General features: G+C 34.7%; 2 protein-coding genes across 2 annotated transcripts; both read left to right on the forward strand.

Moving 5' to 3' along the window:
• The first annotated feature begins 598 nt into the window (after positions 1-598).
• slc51a (solute carrier family 51 subunit alpha) lies at positions 599-10081 on the forward strand. Its single transcript, XM_052542220.1, has 8 exons — positions 599-854; positions 5381-5532; positions 5835-5908; positions 7061-7219; positions 8655-8766; positions 8846-8992; positions 9089-9194; positions 9607-10081. Exons 1-8 carry the CDS (start codon positions 779-781, stop codon positions 9759-9761), a joined length of 981 nt encoding a protein of 326 aa, XP_052398180.1. The 5' UTR covers positions 599-778; the 3' UTR covers positions 9762-10081.
• Positions 10082-10635: 554 nt separating this feature from the next.
• Positions 10636-17433, forward strand: pdk3a (pyruvate dehydrogenase kinase, isozyme 3a). The gene is made up of 11 exons (XM_052542963.1): positions 10636-11002; positions 12211-12352; positions 12433-12504; positions 14472-14656; positions 14742-14831; positions 15365-15442; positions 15582-15658; positions 15810-15911; positions 15998-16105; positions 16220-16333; positions 16620-17433. The coding sequence occupies exons 1-11, from the start codon at positions 10900-10902 to the stop codon at positions 16761-16763; spliced, it is 1215 nt and encodes a 404-aa protein (XP_052398923.1). The 5' UTR covers positions 10636-10899; the 3' UTR covers positions 16764-17433.
• Positions 17434-18103: the final 670 nt, after the last annotated feature.

An 18103-nucleotide genomic window follows, 5' to 3' on the forward strand; every position in this document is an offset into this window, starting at 1 on the left:
ACAAATGTGTGTGTGTCTGTGTGTTGGTGTGTTGGTTTCAAGGGCTGTTCTTTACCCTGAACTCTTTCCAGCTCATTAGCACTGAGGCCATTCAACTCTTAGAAATCACGTTAAGCATTTTAAACATACTCTTCTCATACTCCTATAACAATCTTTGAAAAAAGTGTATATGTTTTCTCAGTCTTGTGAACTTTGGTCTGTTTGAAGTTGTAACCTCAACCTTCCCAGTTACTGTTTATGCATCCCTTCACAGAACTGATTTAACCGTAATTTCTCGCAGAAGTACAAGAAAAACAAAAATTCCTTAATTGTTACCATTTTTATTTTAATGCTATACAACAATAACAAATTGGTATGAGAAGTTCTTCAGCACTGTGAAGCTTTAGGCTTTTCTGTCATTTTCTTTTTTTATACACGTTTTTAGTGACTAATATAAACACGATAATAATATACAATAGTATTTTTAAGTTGATAAAATGCCTATCCTGGTCTTTAAGAATAGTTTTACTACACACAGATGTAATAACCATCTGAAATGTCGTGTGTGGCGCTATTGCGCAGGCGCGGTTTGTTTCATTGGCCAGTGATCCATCAATAGCATGGGCTCATTGGGCTGGGATTCCACTACAAGCAAGTCTACAAAACACCAGCCTGCTTTCTTCACAGTTTATTAGTTTCATACATGCTGAAACTAGCAGGTGGTGAGAACAGTGGGGTTTCCACGGATTACAGTTTGCCCTGGATCTTGTAAAAAAAAAAAAAAAAGGTAATTGTCAAGATGGAAATGTCCAATTTCACACTTTTTGACCCGCGATGCAGGCAAGAGGCTCCGTTCGCTATCGCTGTTATTATGCGTAAGTATCTTTTATTATTATTATTTTACTTTATTAACAATAACTATAATGGTGGAAATTATACCGATTTTTGAATGTGTGTGTGTAGGCTATATTTCGAATGTCGTATTTTAAATATTATTCTGATTTTTTTTCTTGAATATTGTATTTCAAGTATTATTTTTAATTATATGTATTATAAAATGTATTTATTTATTTTCCCCAAAACCGCTAAACACCATTTACATAAACTCTTCTGAGTTTTATAATCAGACGTATGGATCAGAATATAATATTTAATGTAGCATACTCTAGTTACTAGTCTATTTACTGTTACTTTTGAATTTGACATGGCCACTCCCTTTATTAAAACCCTTTATTAAAACCATTCAAACTGAGAAGTTAATATCTTACACTGCTTCAGTGCTTCTCACTCATTGTTGATAAGAAGTGATAGTCCTGAGGTTCAGTGTTCCTGAACTTGAGTTTGCATTTGATAATGCTGAATGGCACTGATGTTGATTCTTTCCAGGTTGTCAAACCCTGATTCTTGTTTTAATATAGGCTATTCTTAGAAGAGACTGAACCTTTAGAGTTCAAAAAAGAACCTTTAAGTGCAAAAATGAACTTCTAAGGTTCAAAGTTGAACTTAAAGGTTCTATAATGATCCACTGGTTATGTGGCAGTTATTTTAAGAACATTTGCTTTGGTAAAAGGTTCATATTAGAATATTTAAGGTTCTTTCATGAACCTTTTCTAAGATGTACTGTAAAGAATATAGTTAGAACACGATTTGCTTAACTGTTTCATTAGTAAATTATTAATTTACACACTCAGTATCATTTACTCTTATTTATTACTAATTGTGATGTGAGATGCAGTTGTGGCAACATTGTTGATACAATGTGTTTTGTCTTTACTCATGACCACCTCACATATCTCTAAATAGCACAATAACATTTAGTGCACCATGCTGTTGTCAATTTTTAGAACACAAATTAAAAATCACAAAAAAAAAAACTGTTCATAAATGAACCAGAAGCTATTATGTGCTAAATGGAGAGAGTGAAAATAAACTTTATTTTCAATAGGCTATCTTCATATTTTACAGCCGTACATCCTTTAAATTTTCCCCATACCATATTCAACCTTTAAATCTCAGATAGCCTACTAATTCAGCTGAACATGACAAGTAACAAAAGCGAATGATTTTAAATTAATCTGGTTGCAAAACACCTTTTTAGACATGTTTATATTATTGAGGAACACCGTTATGTCATTTTGTAACAATCCTTCAAATGTGAAGCATAGCCTATTTGTTGTGTAAGGTTTCGTCATGTTTCTTTCTTTCTTTCTTTCTTTCTTTCTTTCTTTCTTTCTTTCTTTCTTTCTTTCTTTCTTTCTTTCTTTCTTTCTATTAGTAATTGGTTTATTATCATCATCATAATCATTATTATTACTTTTATTATTGCGATATTGTTTCGATTTTGAGAATAAAAAACGATCAAAACATATGCATTTAAACCTGGGCGAAGGTTTCTGCGCTTAATACGCAAGTTGCGTAACCCAACGCAAAGCACTGAATCTGTTACGCGCAAGATCAGAGGCCGCGCGGAAAAACCGTTACAAACAAATTTCAAGCGCAAACAGCGGAACTGAGTGGAGCAGCACAAATATCTGAGGTAAGACAAAACCTTTCAAATAAAGTATGTCCTTTTGTAAAAGCTATGAAAATAACACCTACCTAATGTCATAGCTGTGTGTTTAATGAAGTAAAATGTATAAGATTACAATAAAACCTAAATAATGAGATGCCAGCAAGACCACAGACACCACGAGTAAGTTAACGTACTATTCTAACAGTGTTTAAAAATATGTGGACACCTTTACTAATTATTATTATTTACTGTTGTAATTATTTAATGGGATGTAAGGAAGAACTTAGTGACTTTGACATTTTCTTATATTTATGCATTTGGTTGTTATTACAAAGCAACTTTTTTGCATTCCCATTTTTAATGGGATACTCAATTACAAGTGATGGTCAGGTCAGGTTTCCACAAATGTTTAGCTGAACTATGTTGTTATCTTTGCAAATCATTGAGCTGCTTTTACCATACTAGCATGCACCTTTCTGGCAACTTTGTAGGTCTTCCTGTTGATATTTCACCTGGATCAATCTCAAGACAACATATTGCTTGTATGTAGCAAAAAAAAAAAAGACCAGAGATTTTTCTTTGACAGGACAAAGCAAAAAAAAAAAAAAAGCAATTAAGGTCTGTTTGATTAAATGCGCATATACATGGTAATTTCCATGCAGTAAGTTTATAATTTTAGAGAATTATGAGGGTAAAAATGTTTTTCTCTATTTTCAGGTATGCAACAGGTGAACACAAGTTATCATCAGCCCTTGTTACCAAATACCAGTTCTTGAGAGAAAAGACTGGCAGAGGATGTGCTTAAAAACATATTCAAAAATAAAAATCACATTTGATTAATGTTGAAGAAAAAATGACATTTGCTGCAGGTTCAGCAAAGTAAGAAAACAGATCATTTTACCAGGAGTCCATCAAAAATATGGCAACCATTGTAGAGGTAGGGTTGCTAAAAATAATGTGACACTTCAATACTTATATTTCTATTATCCTGTGAGAATGTTTCATGTTTATGTTTATTTATTTATTTTGCAGGATCTATCTGGTCAAAATTTCAAAAGAGGTCAAGGTCAGTTGGGGTAAGAGTAAGAGACAGAGTCTGGAGGCACAAACAGTGATCAGCTGTTTGTTCAGCTGATATTGTTACTCAGCTGAATGAAGAATGGATGAGGAAAAACAAATCTGTGTTGATTTGGCACACGGAGGTAATAAATCACTGATTTGCATGAACAATAAAGCTAAGAATCACAATGATCAGAAACATAGTATGCCATATTCAATTCAACAAATTTTCTATTAAAAGTGTCAGTGGTTGCTGTATATATATATATATATATATATATATATATATATATATATATATATAATACAATATAATACGTTTCACGTTAACTACTAAATATAATATTATTTTCTCCTGGTTTAGGAACCAGATTCACCCAAGCCTGTGCTGTTTATAAAGGGACATGTCTTGGATGCGGAGTCTCTTTAAGAAATAGTGATGGAAGTGGAGGAGGAGGTCTGTGAAGTAGATGATGTGAACACAGCTCTACACTTCAACTTCAACACTGAATATGCTTCAAAGTTGAGAGACACATTAAACAGTTTTCAGTAAAAGTCAGGGTATCATAATGCCAAAACCAATATGCCACCCACAATGGCTAATTATTGCAATTTGTTTTATTAAATTAATCTGTATGTATATAAATGCATGATATTTATTGTTTTTTATGTATGTGTATGTAAGACACATTTATGGATGATTGTTTTTTTTTTTTTGTTGGTTTGTTTGTAATACATATTTATGAATTAAACAGTTTATGGACAATCATGGTGTTCTGTGTTAATAGTGAAATTGGATTAGTAATGTATAATAAAAATATTAATAACAACAACAACAATAATGTTATTGCTATCTAGAAAATGGTTCATAAAGGAACTGACGAGGGTCATTAATGCACCTTTAAGTGAAGGTTACAATTAGAACATTTTCAAAAAGATTCAGAAATGAACCTTTAAGGTTGTAATCACAGTTGTAATCTCCAGGAACCTCAAAAGGTTCATTTTTGAACCTTTTCTTCTAAGAGTGATAGTTCTCACCTTTACTATAACTTGCAGTATAGAGGGAGGGATGAGAGTATCAGCTGTGACTGTAAATGTATAAGGGTTGATTTTTCCTCAGAAGAACTGTGTACATGCACAATTATGTGTTCTTGTTAAAATGACTTACAAGAGTTCATGCACTTTAATTGGCGAAGGCTTTAGGAGGGCAATTTGGACATGGGAGTTATAGGTAAAATACCAGACACCTGGTTTGTGTAAAACTAATCACCAGCACAACGTGCCAGACATTAAGAATCATTGAAATGAGACCGATTATAAGTGATGCAATCTGAAATGTGAGGTTGTGAAACCATTCCTAAAATTCCCAATTTAGAACTGACTAGAATTTTCCTGCGTACTTCATTCTAACTGGAAACACATGGATAGTTTATAAGGTTTCTATAAATGTCCCTCTATAAATTTAGAATTGCCCTTTTATTCCATGCTGTATGCCTTTAAATTATTATTTCTGTTGCCGTGACATGTTCCTGGATCAGCATCTTTTGATGATCCTGGATCAAAAATATAGACTTAACCCAATCCCTACCCCTAAACCTAACACTAACCATAATTTATTCCTAAAGTCAGTGGGAAATGATAGCTGATTAACAAGAGTGTAGAAGCACCTAAACACTGACTGCAAACCTAAAACAGATATTTCCTGAAAAGTTATATCTCAATTCTGATTGGTTGATTGGAATGTCGTTCCAGAATCAACAAGGATTAATATATAGTATGACAATGATGTAAACATTTGGATCTTCTGATTGTGTTGTTTGTGTTCTTCAGAGCTGGATATCTTTGGCATTGTCCTCTTCTCTGTACTGACTTTAATGGCCACAGTGTCCATGCTGGTTTTCATTGAAGAATGCATATACATCTATAAGAAAGTACCTCCAAATAAGAAAAGTGTAATCATCTGGGTCACCGGAGCAGCACCGGTGAGTTATATCAGTCAAACGTTAGTCATTCCATCTGCTCTATTATTCACGTTATCACTTATATCCCTGCCTGCCTCTTTTTATTTCACAATCTATTATTTAAAAAAGTTTTCTTAATAATTCATCACTCCTGATTAGAACTGACATGCCAAATATGAGCTTTATGTCTATCCCACCCAGACAAAAACTCAAGCAATGGTACAGTTAGTCATTTTTTCTAGTGCATTACTCCCTGGTTGAGTGATTATGAGTCTCAAGTTCATCTTCTTCTTAGGTGTTATGTTTATCTTTATCTTTTTTAGGTCATTGCTACCATGTCTTGTTTGGGAATGTGGGTTCCAAGGGCCACAATGTTCACTGATATGACATCAGCCACGTGAGTTCGCTCTTTACTTTTCCCAGTGTGGAATGAATGAAAAAAGAAAGTATAAACTAGGTTGTGGAGAAAGACAATAAGACAGTATTACTAGAGTATACTGCCCAACTCTAAAACTAAACAAGTACATTTTGTGAATAAACTTTGATGTTGGCTTGAGAAACCCAAGCCTGAATGTTTGAAGCAGTTGTAAAAGCTTGAAGTATTAAAATTTAGATAGAATAGATATATTTTCTATTTCTATATCACATCACTTTCACATGTTGATAGCATGTTTTTAGCATGATTAACATGTTGATATCATATTTTTCCACATGATTAGCATGTTGTTAGCATGTTTGTAGCGTGATTAAAATACTGCTAGCATGTTTTTAACCTGATTAACATGTTAAAGGCATGTTGCTAGCACAATTAGCATGTTGCTAGCATGTTTTTAGATTGATTAGGATTCTGTTAGCAGGTTTTAACATGATTAGCTTGTTGTCAGCATTTTTCTAACATGTTTTTCTAGCATTTGTTATCATGTTTTAACATGCTTTTACAATATTGCTAGCATGGTTTAACATTTTTCTAACCTGATTAGCATGTTGCTAACATGTTTTTACCATGCTCACCATGTTTCTGGCACTGATAACAAATTGCTACCATGTTCTTACCATGATTTGAATGTTTTTAGCATGTTGCTAGCATGTTTCTTACATGATTAACATTTTTCTAACATGATTAGCATGTTGCTAGCAGGTTTTTAGTATGATTTAATGTTAATATGAATGAAAAATCCAGCTAAACATATGCTAAAACCAAGTAAAAACAGCTGATTTATCAAAAAACTAAACACAAATCAACTGAAACCTGATTTTAAAAAAAATCAGAAAAAAACAGCTACCAGCTCATTTAGCAAAAACAGCTAAAAACCACCTAAGACCAGTTGATTGAGCAACCCGAGTCAAACCAGTCTGAAGGTCTGACCCAAGGTGTAGTTGTAGCTTGAAAGCTCTAGGAGGAGATACATTTAAAAGTTTAGTCTCAGAAGAAGAATAAGGTCTTTAATAGCATTTCAGTTAGTTGCAGAACTTTAAAATTTGTTGAAAGAATTTGTGGGTGTGGGTGCAACCGTGACACAAATTTACATATTTCTGACTTAATTGGCAGATACTTTGCAATTGTGGTCTTTAAGTTCCTGATTCTCATGATTGAAGAGGTCGGAGGAGACGATGCATTTCTCAGGCGCTCAGAGAATAAGTCATTAAAGATCAGCACGGGACCTTGTTGCTGCTGCTGTCCGTGTCTGCCAAACGTCCCCATCACACGGTAGGCAAACCTAAGAGTGTGCGAACCATTTCTTAGTGGTTGCTATGAATCTCAAAAAATCTGAATAGCCCACCCTCCTTTTATCTATGACCGGGGACTAGGGCCCGCTTGAGGGCCTCAGCAAACATCCAAGGTGGCCGCTATTTGCCTTATTGTAAGCTAAAATAACGAAAAATGTACTTTAACTCACCTCACCACTTAATTAATTAATTGATTAGTTAATTAGTTAATTGATTTTAAGTGTTATTTCTAGACCTGGAAAAGTAAAGTCAATTAATAAAATCTTAAAACTCAGTGAGTATTTCTATAATTAGTATACAAGTTCCATAATATTTTATTAGGTAGAAAGTTTTTTTATTAATTTTTTTAAGCTAATGATTTGTTAAATGTTTTATACTTTAGAAAAAAAAATACTGATGTGGTCAATAGACCTTAGTTAGGGAAGTGCCATATATATACTGTGTAATAATTTTTTTTTTTTTTTTTTTTTTTTTTTTTTTGAATGATGTATAAAATATGGTGCATTCAGTTGATTGTTCTGTTGTTTAACAACACACCAATTGTTCAGTTGATGAAAATTCTATTAGGAAAAAAAACGTTCAAAAGTTTAAAAGTTGTCCTGGACTGCCGAATCCTCACAGCCTCATTTTCCATGTTAAATTCGACATAAAAATAATATTTCAAAGCAGCTTCACAGTTTTAAACAGGAAAAAAACAGTATTAAAATTCTTCACTTAACTGAATACAATTTCAGCTGTAAAGTAGCTCTAAAAAGGCAATAGCATATCCATTCAACTCACTTTAGTTAAAAAATAAAGTTACTCAAAACAAGCTTATTTCAGCCATAAGCAGCTCTACAGAGCTCAAGCTGGTTAAATGTTGATTTAATTCAGTTCAGTAACAGTGTCAGTGTTGCAGAGTTCATCAATTATGAGAGTTAACTGTCATTATTCAGTTCAATTTCATTCAAATTTTGTTCACATCTAATAGTGTCAGTGCAGTCAATATGAACATCCTGCACAGGAGCCTGTATAGAAATAAATGAATAATTCATATTAACTAAATTACGCCTGCATGTTATAGTCATTCTTAAACTAGCATCTGAAGTTTGCCATGAATTGCCCATATCTTCGACTGGATGGCGACAGGATGAGTGCACCTCTGGCCATTCAACTCTTCTGCAAACAAGAGGTCTTTATCATACTTAGTGGATAACCTAAATTGGGCACCTCCGGGCCGTTGCACTCTTTGCTATCTGGGAGAAGGGAGCCGTTTGCAGCTCCTGGAATCACTGTAAGACTTCCCCTATCAAACTCATCATAAACAGTGTTGAGTTTGATGCGATACCTGTGGGTGGGCTCATGTGATGTGGAATGTCAAATCTGAAAAACCACCTTTTTTAATTTCCTTCAAATATTGTGCTTTGCTTTTTCAGACGATCTCTGTTCATATTGAAACTGGGGTCCTACCAGTTTGCGCTGTTGAAATTGGTCTTAACCATCCTTTCTATAGTCCTCTGGACGAATGGAAACTTCAGTTTAGCTGAGGTAAGTATTGAATGTGCAGTTATTTCAATACATCATTTTATTTTTACAGCATTACAGCATTTCTTTCTCTGGTCTGTAGGTTTCATCCACTGGAGCAGCCATATGGATAAACTCCTTTATAGGCGTTCTCACCATTATCGCCCTTTGGCCTGTTGCAATCATGTTCATGCATGTGCGAGAGGCATTACGCACCCTTAAAATGGTCCCTAAATATGCCATGTATCAGGTATTTATTCCTTACAATTTTTAGAACATCCTTGGTGTTTAGTATTGCTGGAATGAGTGTTACCAGAGATTCAACAAAAATTACATCTACCCATAGTTGGTGCTGATTCTCAGCCAGCTGCAAACTGCTGTCATCAACATACTGGCAATGAACGGGACTATTGCCTGCGCACCACCCTACACGTCCCAGGCCCGTGGATACAGTGAGTACTATCATGTGGCAGAATGTAAAATAACAATCCTGTTAAATTATCAAAGAGCACAGGACTTAAAGAGATTCATTATAAACATAAAACTTCTGTCATAATTTCCTGTCCTCGTGTTATTCCAAATCTGTATGAGTTTCCTCTTAGCAGAATGAGTTGCTTTCGTTTAAATGAAGATGGATGAGCAGCTGTCAAGCTCCAAAAGGCAGCATAAAAGTTTCATAAAGTGTAACTTATGTGTTCCACTAAAGTGAAGAAAGGCAGTCATACAGGTTTGGAAAGACATGATGCAACAGAATTTCATTTTTTGGGGCATAATTTTCCTTTAACTCTAGCTTCATTTGCCTACAACTACTTAAATAGTCTGTCATTAATGGTTCCTAAAAACACCCTCAATTTCTTTTTGCAGTGATGAGTCAGCAGCTGTTGATTGTGGAGATGTTTATCATCACGCTAGTGACCCGTGTTTTATATAGACGTCAGTATGACCCCATACCAGATCTGGATGATGTTGAAGAGACAAAGACTGTCCTCACCCCATTAAAAGTTGTAGAAATTGCCTAAGAAGAACAGACTGTTGCGTGTGACTGTTGGGAAAATCTGTGAACAGTGATGGTCAATAACATTGCATTTTCAATATGTATGTACATGCTAGTATCTAAAATTTTGTCAGATCTGTGTGTTTTTTTTTTACTGATGTCACTGCGAGTTATTGGGTCTGATTTTGATGTTTACACTTTTTATTGGGTCCATCAATCTGGGGAATCAGAACTACAAAGCATTAGTAGATCTTGTGAGTCATGGTGCACATTGCTGATAAAGTGAAATCAAATCTTTTCTAAGGCTGAAGGGTCGGCTGGATGAAAGGTTTTTTTAGAACTGTTTTAATTTGTCTGATGTTGTTACTGTTAAACTAAAAGTATTAAAATAGGTAATTGAACAAAAAAAAATTTGATGAAAAATTGAATGAGAAAAAAAATAGAAGTACTACAATTTATAAAAGTAAACCAATACATTGAATTTTATTAAAAAGTGATTTAGAAATAATGCTAGGTGACAATAATAAAATTATAAAATTTAACTAAACTTGAAAATGAAACTGAAAATATAATAATAATAGCTAACCCAAAATATTAATTACGGCTATAATAATATATAAATGATACTAAAATAACAAAAAAACTAAGATTTTTATTTATTGTGTGTGTGTACATATATATATATTTTTTACAAAGCAAGCAAGCAACAAATTAAAGCTGAATTAATAATACTTGCAAAATGTTTTATAGGATGAAATGCACGTTAATAATGCAAACAAACACCAAACATAACTGCTATCCTGCAACCTAACTTTACACAGAGGCGTTTCGTTCAGGTAAATGAATGGACCAATTACAAAGCACTATCTAGTTCTTCCGTGTTCTTCTCACCCAATCACAGCGCTTGCTGTTTGAATCATGGTCGGTTGTGTTTTCTCTCTCGTTGTACGTGCTGTTTAGCGCAACAGTGGCCGTGCGGGACAACACGGTACACACATATAACGCGGTGTTCTGTTATATAAATATGAAACGGAGGTGAATTTTTCGTATACGGATGTTGCGGACAGCTCTACTCTTTGGACCATCCCTGCCATGATCTCAATATAAAGAGATCCTTTTTTTAAAAAAAAGCCTGTCCTCAGTCGGTTCACATTTCCCCCACAATGAGACTGTACGCATTTCTTCTGAAGGACCATTTACCAAAAATAGAATATTATTCAAGGTTTTCACCATCGCCCCTGTCAATCAAACAGTTTCTGGAATTCGGTAAGTGCGAGCGCATCCGTCACGTGCAAACTGACAGTCGCTGACAGCGGCACTCGTTATTACTTTTGATGCAGCACGATTATGTTGATTGAATTTGCTTCATAAAATGACTATATTTTATAACCCATCTTTGTTTGGGTGTATGTTTAGTCTTCAAAACCGTTCACTGGAAATGCGACAATTTTGGTAAACAAGAACTTTGTGCATTCGGAAATAAAACATTCACCGCCTCTGTTTTATATTAATGAGGAAGTTGGTACTGTTTCTATGACACTAGGAGATATGACACTTAATAATTTCCAAAGTTAACATTTAAAGATTACAAATTCGAGACCGTTTAAACAGAAGAGTCTCACATTAGAATCGTTGATCCCATACTGTATATGTCTAAAAATATATGTATGTCCTTCAGGTATTTATCGTCATTTATCTTGTTAAGTTAATTGTTTGCATATATTATTTGGTTTGATTGTTATTTATGTGCAGTCGTTTGCATATGAACCATCTTATATTAATAATATTATTGTAGTATAATATAACTGTCCATACTTTTATAAGAGGGAGAGGCTCTTTATAATAAAGAATAAAGTGTGTGATATGAACGCTATGTAGACAACACCTATGTGACGTTGTCACAATAAATTTGAAGGTTTTTAATTGGATGGTTCACCCCAAAACGAAAATCCTGTCATTAAATCATATGTCATCCTAAATCGTCTGAATGTGGAAAAATGAAAAGGTTTGTGAATTTTCATTTTTGGGTGAACAGTGCACCGAACAATAGGAGGAATGGCACAAAAGGGACTGTCATAATGACATGAGTCAGAAGAAAGGCTTATGCAACAAGGCTAATTACAATATTAGTTACAATCTTAAATAAATTATAGGGATGGTTAAACCTTCCTGTGATGTTTCAGCTGAAAACATATTGGTGTGCTCTGAAGGCCTACAGCAAGAGTGCATGTTTACCAGTTTGATGCTTTTCAGAATACACAATAGTTTCAAAATAGTTTTACATAAAGTCACGAATGTTAATATTTATAATACTGTATCTTATTGTCTTCAAAGCTTATAGTTGAGCCTGATTAATGAGTTGTGCAGTACTTTGCAGGTGTCAGGTATCATTTTTCTGCTCTTTCCCATCTGTAAACACTGACAGCCCCTCCTGTTTTCTCAGTTGTTTATGTTTCTGGTTGTTGGATTTTCAGGTAGGGATAATGCATGTGAGAAGACGTCTTACATGTTCCTGCGGAAGGAGCTGCCAGTGCGTCTGGCTAACACTATGAGAGAGGTCAATCTGCTGCCTGACAGGCTCCTCAGCCAACCTTCAGTCAAACTGGTGCAGAAATGGTAATAAAACTGAGTTTGAAATGGAGGATGTCAGATACACATGCTTCATGAAGCCTGAGCCCTGCCAAATCTCTCCCCAGGTACATGCAAAGTTTTTTCGAACTTCTAGAGTTTGAGAACAGGAAACCAGAAGACCCACATGCCCTGAATGAGTGAGTGGAACTCTTTTTTATTATGTTTTTTTTTTCTTTTTGTGAGACAGATAAACGTTCTTGTTCTGCAGGCAGTTGCACGGCATGCTATTATATTATCACGTGAAGTGAATTCAGGCCAGAGTTGAGAACAGAGGAGTCAGTGACTGAAAGCTGCCCTGACAGTGGAAAAGAAGAAACAGGCTATGCATGCTGGATCAGTGAAAACAAAGAAAGAATCCTGCTCACATGCCATGTCTACATACAATGGTGTTTATTCATACAAAATACAAACCCGATTCCAAAAAAGTTGGGACACTGTACAAATTGTGAGTTAAAAAGAAATGGAATAATTTACAAATCTCATAAACTTATATTTTATTCACAATAGAATATAGATAACATATCAAATGTTGAAAGTGAGATATTCTGAAATGTCTTGCCAAATATTGGCTCATTTTGGATTTCATGAGAGCTACATATTCCAAAAAAGTTGGGACAGGTAGCAATGAGAGGCCGGAAAAGTTAAATGTGCATATAAGTTGGAGGACCAGTTTGCAACTAATTAGGTCAATTGGCAGCATGATAAAAAGAGCCTCTCAGAGTGGCAGTGTCTCTCAGAAGTCAAGATGGGCAGAGGATCACCAATTCCCCCAATGCTGCAGTGAAAAATAGTGGAGCAATATCAGAAAAGAGTTTATCAGAGAAAAAATGACAAAGAGTTTGAAGTTATCATCATATATAAAACTCTATATACCGTTTTCTCTGGGCCAAGGGTAATTTAAAATGGACTGTGGCAAAGTGGAAAACTGTTCTGTGGTCAGACGAATCAAAATTTGAAGTTCTTTTTGGAAAACTGCGATGCCATGTCATCCGGACTAAAGAGGACTAGGACAACCCAAGTTGTTATCAGCGCTCAGTTCAGAAGCCTCCATCTCTGATGGTATGGGGTTGCATGAGTGTGTGTGGCATGGGCAGCTTACACATCTGGAAAGGCATCATCAATGCTGAAAGGTATATCCAAGTTCTAGAACAACATATGCTCCCATCCAGACGTCATCTCTTTCAGGGAAGACCTTGCATTTTCCAAAATGACAATGTCAGACCACATACTGCATCAATTACAACATCATGTCTGCGTAAAAGAAGGATCCAGGTACTGAAATGGCCAGACTGCAGTCCAGATCTTTCACCCATAGAAAACATTTGGCGCATCATAAAGAGGAAGATGCGAGAAAGAAGACCTAAGACAATTGAGCAGCTAGAAGCCTGTATTAGACAAGAATGGGAAAACATTCCTATTCCTAAACTTGAGCAACTTGTCTCCCCAGTCCCCAGACGTTTACAGACTGTTAGTAACAGTGTTAACATGGCCTTGTTTTTGAGATGTGTTGATGCCATGAATTTTAAAATCAACTTATTTTTCCCTTAAAATTATACATTCTTTTCAGTTTAAACATTTGATATGTCATCTATGTTGTATTCTGAATAAGATATTTAAATTTGAAGCTTCCACATCATTGCATTCTGTTTTTATTCACAATTTGTACAGTGTCCCAACTTTTTTGGAATCGGGTTTGTACTATAAATGACCTGAATGACAAAAAATGGGTGGATTTGGGTGTACTTACAGTTTGCCCCAGCTAAACGGTATAGCCTAATGACTAGGTCAGTGTTAGGTATGTTTATTAGCCAGTATTTGGATATTTTATTGTTCATTCCAATATTTTTACATTTAGATTAACTTCGTCATCATCTAATGCTCACTCATAATCTAATAGCTGTTAAATGTAATCTTTAGCAAATCTCAATAAATATAAATTTTTCACATAGGTAACTGTAAATTCGAATGTGATTCAAAATTTAATTCTTTACGTTCAAAAATTGACCGTAATATGAAGATAATTATCAATCTCAGATAGAATTTCATTATTGCAATATTTATTTAAAAACCTGTGGTTAATTTTTATCTATCAATGTTTTTCTAGCTTTCTGGAGACTCTTATTGAGATCAGGAATAGGCACAATGATGTGGTCCCGACTATGGCCCAGGGTGTGATCGAATATAAAGAGAAGTTTGGTTTCGATCCATTTGTCAGCTCCAACATCCAGTACTTTTTGGACCGCTTCTACACCAACCGAATCTCCTTTCGCATGCTCATCAACCAGCACAGTACATCACGCTAAAAAAGACACCACTTACTGCTCCATAGTTTTTCAGTGAGTTTTAAACTAATTGCTTTTGCTCTTTATTACAGCTCTCCTTTTTGGCAATGACATCAACCCAGCCCATCCGAAACACATTGGCAGTATTGATCCCAGCTGCAGTGTTGCTGAGGTGGTGACTGGTAAGTTTTTATTTTTTGTTCTGTCACATACACTATCATAGAAAAGTTTGGGGTATTTAATTTAATTTAATTTCAGCATGCTCGTATTATTCAAAGTGACTGTAAAGAAATGTAAAAGGTTTAAAAAGATTCATATTTTAAATAAATGCCCTTGTTTTGAACTTTTTTATATTTATCAAATAATATCGAAAAATGTTTCACAAAAATATGAAGCAGTACAGTGTTTTTTTCTGAAGGATCATGTGACACTGAAGCCCGGAGTAATGACACTGAAAATTCAGTTTTGCCATCACAGGAATAAATTACATTCTTAAACATAATCAGATAGAAACCAGTTATTTTAAATTGCAATAATATTTCATAATATCACTGGTTTTATTGTATTTTGATTAAATAAATGCAGCCTTTGTGAGCACGAGACTTCTTTCAAAAAATCCTACCAACCCCAAGCTTTAGAAGCAGTGTAGGAAAACCATCCTTATCTTTTGTTTGGATTTTGTGCTCCACTGATTCAAGCTTGATGTTGTTTTCAGATGCATACGAGACCGCCAAGATGGTGTGCGAGCAATATTATTCAGCTGCCCCTGAACTCAAGATAGAGGAATTCAATGGTACTTATGTCCTTATTGTTCAATGTCCTTATTCTCTCACAAAACTCAATATATAATGTTTGCTTCAGAGTTAATTCAAGTCTAATTCATGTAAAACATCTAGAGCTCCAAAATAGTATAAATGTTCTTTTTTATGTAGCAAAGGCTCCTCAAAAACCCATCCAGGCTGTGTACGTTCCCTCACACCTTTTCCACATGCTGTTTGAACTGTTTAAGGTAAGTTTCTAAAACTTGCAGATACATATTGAATTTGATATATCGGAGTACTGGCATGTGTTGCGCAGTTCAATATTTAGCAGTACTTATCTTTTGTGTTTCTCCCAAGGTCCTGACGTACTGCTGTAACAACTTGTGTTTGTGTTTTTAGAATGCAATGCGGGCCACCAATGAGCTCCACGAGGGAAGTAAGGAGGGCCTTCCTCTTATAAAAGCAAAAGTGACCCTGGGGAAAGAAGATCTCTCTGTGAAGGTCAGATTATTTAAAAATCGGTTTTCTTTGCAAACATGTACACATGGCATGCCTTGATCCCAATCTTCCTGTGTTTTTCATCATAGATCAGTGACATGGGAGGGGGCGTGGCTTTACGGAAGATTGACAGGCTGTTCAACTACACCTACTCGACTGCACCAACACCCAGTCTGGACTCGAAACGAGTGCCATTGGTAAAGAAGTTTGGCTACATTATCCTTAAAAAACAACAACAACAAGCTTTATCCTTGGACAGCTGCTCTAAATCTAGCATCGTCCTTTGTAACCTTATCTCCATGTGTCTATAGGCTGGATTTGGACATGGTTTGCCGATCTCCAGACTGTACGCCCGCTACTTTCAAGGGGACCTGAAACTGTACTCGATGGAAGGTGTAGGGACCGATGCCGTCATCTACTTGAAGGTAAAAACAGCTCTCAATTTGCACTTTACAGAATTATTCCACTAGGTTTTAAATGACATTAAAAAATTTAATTAACATTTATGCATCCAGCAGATGCATCCTTTTATCCAAAGCGACTGACAGTGCATTCAGACTAACATTTTTTTAACTAACACGTGTTCCCTGGGAATTGAACCCACAACCTTGCGCTGCTAACGAAATGCTCTGCCACATGAGCCACAGAAACACAGGGTTAATAGATGTCTAATTCATGTTAAACATCCACCCTGTCATCTTCTCTGACCAGGCTCTCTCCAGCGAATCATTTGAGCGTCTGCCCGTCTTTAACAAATCTGCTTGGCGACACTATCAAGGAGGCCCAGGAGCAGATGACTGGAGCAACCCGAGCAAAGAGCCCAGAGATGCTTCAAAATACAAGGCCAAAAGATAATCGCACTCGCCCCATCCATGTACCACTGCACGCGTTACAGACATACTATCTTTAGTCTAGCTTCAGCTGCCATGGCAACATCACATCGATGCTGAGTGTTCTATACTTGTTAGCATTTCCAGAGCTAAAGAGCTGGTGATGTAAGTGTCATTAAGTCTCTGTTTCCTCCTTTGTGCAGCTACGGTTGTAAGATACAGAACCTCTTTTTAGTGTCTTCCATTGGAGTCAGAGGAAAAAGTGAACGTTTGTGGCCGGGGTGTCAGATACTTTGGTTCTTTTTTAATTGTGCCACACAGTAGCCTCCCCTGTTGCATTTTCTAAAACAGTCAGTGAAGGATGCCTGGAGTTTGAGATGGTGAAAAACAAAGAGCACTTGTTTTTTTTTTTATTTCTTTCAAAAATTCACAGGCACTAGAGAGGGTTTATCCCCAGTTTCTGTGGCTACAACTCCTGTTTTCTTGGCAGTGGACTAATGGAGAAATTATTTAACAAGGCTCTGAAGAAATGGAAATAATTTGGTTAAGCTCAAAGCTTAGTTATTAAGTTTAGTTTTTTTTTATTTTATTTTTTTATTTTTCACCCTAAAATCAAGAGAAAAATATGAAATTATATTTTGCATAAAGAAAATAAAATGTATACAATTAGTCATTTTTGCATTATGACATTATGATATATTTTTAGTAATTATTAAGTAATTATATATAAATAATGATATATTTTAAAAGTAATATATATATATATATATATATATATATATATATATATATATATATATATATATATATATATATATATATATATAAAATTATATCATTATTAATGTATGTAATTTGGAAAAAATACTTATTTTTAATTATAAAACCTTTTCAGTTATTATATTTTTTTTATTATTAAAATGATTGAGTGTATATACACAATTTTATATATATATATATATATATATATATATATATATATATATATATATGTATGTATGTATGTATGTATGTATGTATATATGTGTGTGTATATATAGATAGATAGATAGATAGATAAATGTATTAGAATTTATACTTGTATAATATATTTATAATTTAAGGCATTTATGAAAAAATGTGTTTCAAATAAAAAAAATTAATTTGTGAGTTTAATTGGGAAAATAAAATCTTTCCAGACAAGATGATTTTCATTACTGTATGACAGTAGTGACAATTTGAGAAGGGAAATGTGCATAATGCAATGAAAACTGTCATAATGCAAACATTTTTAGTGGTTCTAAAAACTATTTTCTTAATGCAAAATCATTCTTATTTTTCTTTCAATGTTTTGGGTGAAATATGAACAGTTGTTTGCTTGTTAGA

This window comes from Carassius gibelio, chromosome A24, assembly GCF_023724105.1.
Source record: "Carassius gibelio isolate Cgi1373 ecotype wild population from Czech Republic chromosome A24, carGib1.2-hapl.c, whole genome shotgun sequence".
NCBI lineage: Eukaryota > Metazoa > Chordata > Actinopteri > Cypriniformes > Cyprinidae > Carassius > Carassius gibelio.